Consider the following 9,391-nt stretch of genomic DNA (forward strand, 5'->3'; position numbering starts at 1 on the left):
ACATTAAAACCAGAGGACAATCCATGTAAATTGTCAAACAGCTTATCTTTTTTAAGGGCTAAATCAGAACTCGACAACACAACACGAAACCTTTTTTTCAAGTAAATCAGACATTATTTCATTAAACATCTATGCTCAAATTAAGTTTGCATTTTTTTTTTCCAAAAATCAAATTTAGAAACATCTTCAGTTTTAGCTTTAGTCAGATTTCATGACCAACAGCACTAGAATGTAGCCGAGCCAACAGGGTAACGTACAAAAAAACAAAACAAAAACAAAAACAAAAAAAAAACAAAAACGGTAAAATAAGACTGGGGAAAATAAGTGCAACTCCATATCTCTTTTTCCGAATAAAAAGAGCAAGAGTTGCTTGCTTGTTGTGTTGTTACATTCAACTCTCCATTATACTGACATCTATCAATTTGTAGCACAAATAATACTGTCAGCGTGCCAATGAGGGCCGGGGAACTGTGATTGTATGTAGCACACGTAAAAAAAAACAAAAACAAAAAAACAGGAAGGACGGACAGATGCTGATAGCTTTTACATGCGGAGACCCTCAATACAGAGACTGTGTTCCAATGTAACACAGCATAGAGAGAAATCTGGCTGCCACAGACTGGCATGGGCACTGGGAACAGCCTCTAGAAATCCCACTGGGCCTCCACCGCATGTCGGCCATCCTATGTTTTCAATCTTCAGAGATTTTACAGTACGTGACTGACAGAGAGCTTAACCACTGGATTTGGGAGTTGGGATAATGCCAAAGAGAGAATGTTTCTTTTTAAAAAGTAGTCAAGCTCCTGGAGGGAATCTTACAGTGGGCAGGTATCGGAAATATGTGTGTGTATGTGTGTGTGTGTGTGTGTGGGGTGAAGTCGGGTCTTGACAGAACACGAGTCTTTAAACCTTTCTCTCTCTGCCTTGTTGGGATGCATCTACTGCACGTGTGTGTGTGTGTGTTTGTGTTTGGGCACGGGGCTGGATGGATCAGTTCATGGAGCAGTCCTCTCCCTCCGTGTCGGTGTCTGTGTCCGAGCAGGCGGTGTCCATGGCGACGTGGGCGGGGCTGACGATGACAGCTCGTCTCTGCTCCTCCTCGGCGCTGGCCCTCCTCTCCTGAGTGCGTTCAATATGCTGGATGGCCTGGGGGGGGGGCAGAGGGGGAAAAAGCATGAATATTCAATAAAGTTGACAACAATTCTTTAACAAAAAACATTTTCCATTAATCCTCATAAGAAGACACTCCATGGATCTATTAAGAAATCGATCGTCTCTCTTGGCTGTTATAAAAACAGTAGCCTAAGGCGGAGTTCACCTGAGCATTTGTACTACGTCCAAAAATCCCATGTATTTCAATGAGACCTGTGCACTGACGGACAATATGGCTTAACGGTGTGTAGAAATATCGCCACCCTGTCTGCCAAAAAATTTGAAACTAGTTTAACTTTTGACAGAGGGCAGGTAAACGGCATCCGCTAACAGGCTTCATCAGCCGATGAAATTTGTAGAGACTGCTTCAAAATGGTTTCGAGACACACCCACAACAACACAACCTACACTACCAGTCAAAAGTTAGATGAAAGTTAGTTTTAGAATAATAGTAAAGACATCAAAACTATGAAATAACACAAATGGAATTATGCAGTGACCAAAAGAATGTTAAACAAATCAAAACTATCTTATATTTTAGATTGTTTAAAGTAGCCGCCCTTTGCCTTGATGGAAAGGAAAAGGCTTTGGAAAGAAATTCATACATAGACATCAACTTCACTATATATATTTGTCTAAAACAGACAAATTTCAAGCATTGAAGCATAAGCCTTTAGATCAAAATGGCTTTCAGATAATGAAAAACAGAGTACATTCAGTCAGGTGTGTCCAAACTTTTGACTGGTAGTGTAGGTGGTTTCAACGCAGACTTGTCTGTGAATGTGACAGATGCCAAATGTCTGATGTGAATGTTGCCTAACTCATAGAGGTATATATGATGATGTAGACTGCACAGCACAATTAACTTGCATTCTGTCGTTCTGCAACACGAGCTGCTTTCTTATCTGGCAGCAAAAAAGAGCACAAAAGTCTTCTCAAGTTTGGGATTACTTTACAAAACTTAATCAAGAAAATGAAAGGTGGCTGACTGCAAAAGCGAGTTGTCTCGGCAAACCTCAACCACTTTAAAACCACATTAAAATCAAGTGAACACATACCTGCACGATGGTGTCCAGGTTCTGTCTGGACGTCGACACGGTGCTGGTGTGGGCGGCCGGGCTCATGGTTACCACGGTGATGTGATGGTGGGGGTGCTGGGCTAGTGTCGGGGCCGGGACGATGACCGTGGGGTGGTGGGTGGGGGCGGGGGGAGTGGGAGGAGCCTGCACCTGGAGGACAGAAAGACAGAAAGGATGAAATAAAGTGTGCTTTCTTACCTCTAGGATGTGTGCGTTTACATGTGAGCATTACTGAATATGGAGGAACCAGAGCAGTAAGAGTTAATAAAAAAGCTGTGTGTGTGCGTTTCGAGTTTTTGAAAGAGCGAAGTGTACTGAAGTTAAGTGATGTACCCACTTTTAAAAAGCCAGTGTAAGGCAGTGTGCGCTCTGCCTTTGCTACAAATTTTTATTTTTGAAATTCGATAAAACTAATGTTTAGGGGGGAGACAATATGAGGTGCTAATGTTTGGGATTTGGTCAGTTTTTGGTCACATCACATGATTTGTAGAAGTTGTATGAGACATGTTTCCCTTGAAGAGAAAATCGAGGCCTCTTGTTATTTGGAAATTGCAGCAGTTGATATTGCGATCCATATTTTTTCCAGTTTATTGTAAACCATCTCATGATGAATGGTGTTCAAAAAGGTACATAAAAATACAATGACATTTTTACTGTACAGGTCTGTGTGTGTGTGTGTGTGTGTGTGTTTCTGACCTGTGGGTTGGGGATATGTGTGTGTGTTTCCGACCTATGTGTGTGTGTGTGTGTGTGTGTGTGTGTGTGTGTGTGTTTCTGACCTGCGGGCTGTGTGTGTGCCTGTCGGTGGCCGGCCCGTGGATCTGCTGCAGCCGTAACAGAGTCTGGCTCTGGAGGTGAGCCTGCTCCTCCTCAACCTGCTGGGTGATCACCTTCAGGCGCTCCGGGTGCAGGTGGCTGTCCAGAGAGCGCACCTGGACACACACACACACACACACACACACACACACACGTTAATTCAAGGTGATACCAATTTTAGAGTAACTCCAAAGGTGTCCAAGGCCTCTGCATTAGTGCTTAGATCTAGGGCTGGGTGACTATCATCAGAAATTATTTCAATATCGATGTATAATACTATTTGTTAACATGCAAAAATCAAATGTTAAATAATCAAACTGATGTTCACTGCATTAAACTGCAGCATCATAAAAGTAGTATGAAGTATGACAAAACTCTACTTTTTAAATAACAGTCCTTAATTTGATTCAGATATCATTGTGTGAGAGATTTTAAATAGTATTTGCTTTTTATCTAATAAAGACAACAGAATCATGTAACACTTTGTCACTTATTGTGGGGACCCATCTACAAAATTAGCCATTGTTTACATTCCTCTTCCTATTTCAGTTTCTGTTTATCTTTCCAAACCGTTTAACCCCCATCTCTCAACCTGCTCTTCAGGTATATCCAGGGTGGGAAAACGCCAGACAAACATTGGTTGTGTTCCTATTATTCTCTTACCTCTCTCCCTTCACCTTTTTCCCCGGGTCCCACCCCTTTTTTACATTTCAGACATTTAGTTGACGCTCTTATCCAGAGCGACTCACAATGAGTGAAGCTGTTGGATAAGCTGAAATACCTGGACCCTCAAAATTACAAGATAACATAAAATATAAATAGTAAGAGGAGTTCTGGGAAAATATTAAAATAAGAGCCAAGAAGAACGGTAGAAAGAAGTTTTTAGAACAATTAGAGTGAGTAGAGGAGTGACTGTCCTCCTCTGACCTCTTCTCCCTCCGACACCAAGCTTCTCCCTCCGTCTCACCTGCTCCTCCAGCAACATGCGCGCCGAGCGCTCCTTGTCCAGCTGCTGCCGGAGTTCCAGCATCTCCCTCCGAAGCTCCTCTCCCTTCTCCTCCTCCAGCGTGTCCGGAGAGCCGATCCCTTCGTCCTTCTCCTCCGCTCGCCTCCTCTTGGGCGATGAGCCGCTGAACTCCTGGAGGGCGAAGAGGGACGGGGGTCGCGTAAGGATAAGTGTGCGACAGTCAATACATTGGCTCTGTATCAGAGCTTAGTGTGTCAACCAGGGGAAAGTTACTTTTTCCACATGCTTGCTACCAGGGCAGGAAGTACTCCCCCCCCCCCCCCCCCCCCCCACTGGCCAGAGTGTCTGGAATCCAAAATTCTAGATTTTTAGAATAGGAGAAGACCGCCAAACAATTGCTGCTTATCTGCCAAAGTTATCCATTTCTTAATTTCTTCTTTTGCTTAACTGCAAAAGTGGCCACTCAAAATTTACCAGCTTGTGCGAATTTCCCACCTTACTGACTACAGTATTTGGAGTACTAAAACCAGCCACCATCATTATTCAATCAAACAAAAATTTTTTAGAATAGTCTGGCCGCTTACCAATGTGGCTGGTAACCATACCAGCTACAACCAAACTTGATTTTCCCCAAACCGAGTTGGACACAAGTAACTGTGAAAAAAAAGTCACTAAGCAAGCCGTTACCTGGATGAAGCGTTTGAGCTGGTTGTTCTGCTGCAGCAGCTGGGTCTTCTCCTGCTCCAGGGCGAAGATGTAGTCTGCTGTCTGCTGCAAGATGGCCGCCTGGCAGGGACAATCCCATTGGTTAAAATACAACACCAGTGTACGTACATTCTTCAAAACATTCTTACAAAACTGGTGCTGAACCACAAGAAAAACACAAACAAAGAAACAGTATCCAAATATAAGCTAGTGCCTTACAGCTTTACCCAGGCTTCATCACTTTGAGATACATTGTAGTAAATAGTGTGGAGGGAATAAAGCACGGGAAAAGCAGTATACTGTGTACCGAAAATGTGTTTCTTTGTGTAAAACATGTAACAAGACAAACAAATACAATCATGTCATGATCTGCACTATCCCAAAAGAGATCATCAAATAAAACTGTACAGATAAAGGATTCTGTGTGTGTGTGTGTGTGTGTGTATGCTGCACCTTGCTGAGTTTCTCTCCGTCTGTGTGTGGCAGGAGTGTTTTGAGGGACTGGAAGCCGGCGTTGATGCTCTGCATGCGCCGGCGCTCGTTGCTGTTGGCGATCTCGCGGCGGATGCGTCTCTCCTGGTCCTGGGCCGTCTCCGGACTGAGGGGGATGTTGGCCAGGCTGAGAGAGAGAGAGAGAGAGAGGGGTGACAGGAGAGAGGTTTTTTATGTTTTACATTATGTCCAAAATAAATCTGAAATGTCCTGCGTCATCTTGGTGACAACAGAAGGTTCGTAACTGTTTCCTGTTTGGTTTTTGACTTTTATTTTGTTAGTTTCTAGGTGTGCTGGCACGCAACCAAAGGAGGGGAGTTACAAGTTTCTCCTCACAAATTACTTTAACACCCAGTTGACATCACAAGCGTTGCAACTATAGAAAAAAACACCTAAAAGAGTCCTAAATGTTGGCAGCAGCAACAACAGTGCATTATCAAGGCTAGACGACACTGACAAGACAGCCAGGTTTCCATGACAACAAGGCAGAAGCTCGACAACCGTGGGATCAGAAATCTTTTTGGACTGAGCGGACACACAAGTCATTAAATTTTTGGAATGGAGTTTCACAGGCTGTGGGCTCCCTATAGAAACCAATTTGCACCCTTGGGTAACATCACACACACACACACACACACACACACACAGCACTGACACTGCCTATTAAACAGGACAACCTTTAACCTGAAAACGTACCACGCTTCAGTACTGACCCTCCACATTCCTCAGTCTAGCTACTTGGAGGTCTTTGAGTTTGCCTCAACTCGCCGCCCCCTCACACACCTCCGTCCCTTCAGGCTGGACCTTATGGTGGCAAAACCTCTTCTGTCATATTTACTCAAGGAGAGAAATAAGTGAACCATTAAGGCTAAAGATGACTGCAATGCACAGGAAAAACAAAAGAACCTGAATTACCAGATCTGGGATGTTTTTCAAAAGGAAGAGGGATGGGGAGCAGTGTGGGATAGTGAGACAGAAAGAGCTATGACACAGCTCACATGGCCTAACGTTGTGTTTACTGGGCATGAAAACACCTAGATAAACTAAATGAGGACATGGTGGGCCTTATCATTTATGAACAGCTAAATCAAGCAACGTATGTGAGCGAATTTAAAAATGCAAAAAAATTGATTTGATATGCCCAGGAAAAGGGAGATGGCAGAGTAACAAACTTGTTATATCGGTCCTAAATCGCAATTATTCAAGAGCAGTGATGCAGTGGTAAAAAGAAAAGTGGGCAAACCATGATGTCAAGCTGATAAGACAACAAGAAATCAATTATATTTAAGCTTTTATTCCCTTAAAGATCCTTCCATCATTTAACTTCCCTGAGCTTGATACTAAGTATGATGCACACTACGAATTTGATATCAGACTACAACGTTTGAGATAATTAGCTTCAGGCACATGTGGGAGTGCACAGATTTGTTTTCACTTTGCCTAATTGCAAGATCCCTGGAACAGAGGAACACAAGCTTGTCTACAAAAAAATAATATGTTCCTCTTCTTGTTTTCCTGGGAATGCGACCAATGATAAAACAAATGACACCATGCTGGTAGCGAGCCTGTGCAGGTGCTCTAGAAATCTCCCAGTAACCACAGCTGGCGTCATGTTGGAGGTCTGCTGTTGAATTTGCTGTGAACAAATGACTAAATATATAACCTGCGCACCATCTACCTTGGGCAAAAAAGCCTCAATGAATGAGTACTCATGCAGCAAAATGATTCTGTTGATGAGACATGAGTGCCAAAAACCAGCGTGCTCAGGTGCGTTTCAGTCCTCAGACTATCATCAGTGCTACTCCAGCACTTTGTTTTTGGCACTCATGTCTCATTAAAAGAATTTAGCATGTATCTCAGCATACATACTCATTCATGAGTCCTTTTTTGCACAAGGTAGATGATGTGCAGGTTGTTGTGCTTGATTGCTGTATGCTGAATTCCTCAAGTGACTCACCCGAGTAGTTAAACCCCCTCTTACCACTAAGTTACCACAGGTGCAGTGTCAAAGACTTTTGCTATCTGAATACATAAACAACCAGACATGAAATAAAGATACATGAAAAATATAGGAGCTGTAGGTGTACAGCGATACTGTAACGCTACAGCTGAAAGTGAATGGTCTGATATGGCAGATTTGTTTCCACATTTAGGTAACTGAGCTAGTTAACATACTCACCACCTCATAACGTTAGCTACTGGGCTGTAACTGTTGGTTAGCTAACTGACAAACTCAAACTGACACTAAACACAAAGTTACATGTATCAGTGACGAAATGATGAGCCTTCGAGCAAAGCCAGCACAGAAATCACCCACATATAATCCACACTGCCCAAACCTCGGAGTCTTAAGTTCAGAAATGCAATCAGCTGTTCTCAGCCGTCGTTGCCAAGAGCTGTCGGGCTCCAACATGGCCGCCAGAGGGCGCGTCGAGTCACCTGGCAGCCCGAAGCAGCGCCTGACGGTAGCAGTGAAATGTGACTCCACCAGGCCCCCTGGCACGGAGAACAATGCTTTCTCCCGTTAGCTCCCAGCTAGCTGCTAACGTGTAAACCTGCCACCAAAGGCTAGCGAGCTATGCCCGTTGATAAATTTAATAGACGACGTGCTTCAGTTAAGGCAGCTGGTGCACGCGGGGGAAAGAAATGTTCAAATTAACACGGTTAGAAAATGAGTGCGATGACTGGGATAACTAGCTAGCTAAGCTAAGCTAATTTCAGCACACGACACACAACAAGCATGGCTGCTCCACGGACCAGCTAGCTGGCGTTTCCTTGTTCCACCGTGCATAACAACAGAAAACCCATTTCCAGTGCCTCAACACACAGCTCAACTGCCAGTAAACGATAGAAACGGACTATTTGGTGATATTAGCGAGGAGTTTAAAGCACAAATCATCGTTACAAACATCTGGTTCAGTGTATAGCTGTAAAGCGGCGGGCAACACGGTAGTAACCACGTGGTTGATGTTGAACTACACGCAAATGTATCGATTTCGCCTTGTTGATTTACATATTTCTGAACTACAACGACGGAAAATATACCCTGTGGGCTAGTGTATATGCTACAGTAAGACAGTATAATCAAGTGTGGTAGCAATCGATCCACCAGCGGCATTCCTCAAAGCTAACATTAGCTGGCATGAGAAGCTGCTAGTTGTACAACCATGTTGCTGGCAGAGCAACACGGGAGCTAACAGCTAGCATGCTAACTTGAGCCAGATTGCAATCACAGTGTGGCAGCAGCCACATGAAAGGCAAGGTGTGCAAACAGTGTGCTATCAGCGGTGCTACACACCTGCAGAGACCTCCGATAACATCCTTCTCCGACTTCTTGAACTGCTGTAAGGACGGGATCTTCTCTGTTGGCATCATGAAATATTCCATGCTTTCAAGCCACCTTCTCCAGTCCGTGATTGTTGTGTTGTTTTTTCCCCCCACCGCTCTCCTTCCTCTGTATGCAATGTTGTATTACCGCAGAGATCTCGATGCACTCTTCAATGGCGCATAGCTAAAATACTAAAAAAAAAAATCAGCTGGTCCGAGGAAGAGAGTTAGAAAAATAAAAGCAAGTTCAAGCTGTGTTGCTCCCACAGCTGATGGGGTTCCCTCCGCTGTGTGTGTGTGTGGCTTCAAGCCTCCGCCTACTACGTATGTGTGTGGCTCCTTGCCTCCGCCTACTACGTGTGTGTGTGTGTGTGTGTTGCAGCTGATCTGTCTCAGGCGGGAAACAGCTGGTTGGAATCAGAGAGCCTGTTTTCCGGAAGGCAGAGCAGACAAACACACAAAGGCTTCAGTTGGAAAGAGTGTGACTGCAGTGCTGCATGAAATATTATCAAACTAAAACCTCAGACAGAGATGGTGAGCTATCACTGAATTAATTTCAGATTGCACTGGTGGACATGGCGACCTCTGAAAAAGCATAAAAAGTTTTTTTTTTTTTTTTTTTTGGAATTCCTGCAGATTAATACCAGAATAATTGATTATCGGTGATGAAAATAGTATGAAAATGTCCTACTCGAGTAGAAGTATTGTCACTTTGCTGATATTTTATTTCAGTACAAGTAAAAGTACTGGTGTAAAATCTACTGACGTAAACAGTAGCTCATTAAAAATGTACTGAGTTACTATTTCCCTGCTGATTAATACCAGAATAATGTGAATGTGCTGAAATAATAAT

General features: G+C 43.6%; 1 protein-coding gene across 1 annotated transcript; it reads right to left on the reverse strand.

The window, feature by feature from the left end:
• Positions 1 to 304: 304 nt before the first annotated feature.
• Positions 305 to 8,797, reverse strand: LOC139659474 (transcription factor AP-4-like). The gene is made up of 7 exons (XM_071537759.1): positions 8,510 to 8,797; positions 5,173 to 5,338; positions 4,702 to 4,800; positions 4,015 to 4,185; positions 3,011 to 3,163; positions 2,211 to 2,381; positions 305 to 1,146 (listed from the first exon to the last, which is right to left on the reverse strand). Exons 1-7 carry the CDS (start codon positions 8,596 to 8,598, stop codon positions 991 to 993), a joined length of 1,005 nt encoding a protein of 334 aa, XP_071393860.1. The 5' UTR covers positions 8,599 to 8,797; the 3' UTR covers positions 305 to 990.
• Positions 8,798 to 9,391: the final 594 nt, after the last annotated feature.

Source organism: Centroberyx affinis, unplaced genomic scaffold (genome assembly GCF_046629955.1).
Source record: "Centroberyx affinis isolate AG114_WGS23_722 - 3 ecotype Tasmania unplaced genomic scaffold, CSIRO-AGI_Caff_v1 ptg003119l_1, whole genome shotgun sequence".
NCBI lineage: Eukaryota > Metazoa > Chordata > Actinopteri > Beryciformes > Berycidae > Centroberyx > Centroberyx affinis.

Excerpts from the sequence above, each read along its gene's own strand:
- LOC139659474 (XM_071537759.1), bottom strand. The coding sequence starts at position 8,598 with ATGGAATATTTCATGATGCCAACAGAGAAGATCCCGTCCTTACAGCAG. Across the intron at positions 5,339-8,509 it reads GTTATCGGAGGTCTCTGCAG|CCTGGCCAACATCCCCCTCA; the intron begins GTGTGTAGCACC and ends TCTCTCTCTCAG. Across the intron at positions 1,147-2,210 it reads ACCTGGACACCATCGTGCAG|GCCATCCAGCATATTGAACG; the intron begins GTATGTGTTCAC and ends CCCCCCCCCCAG.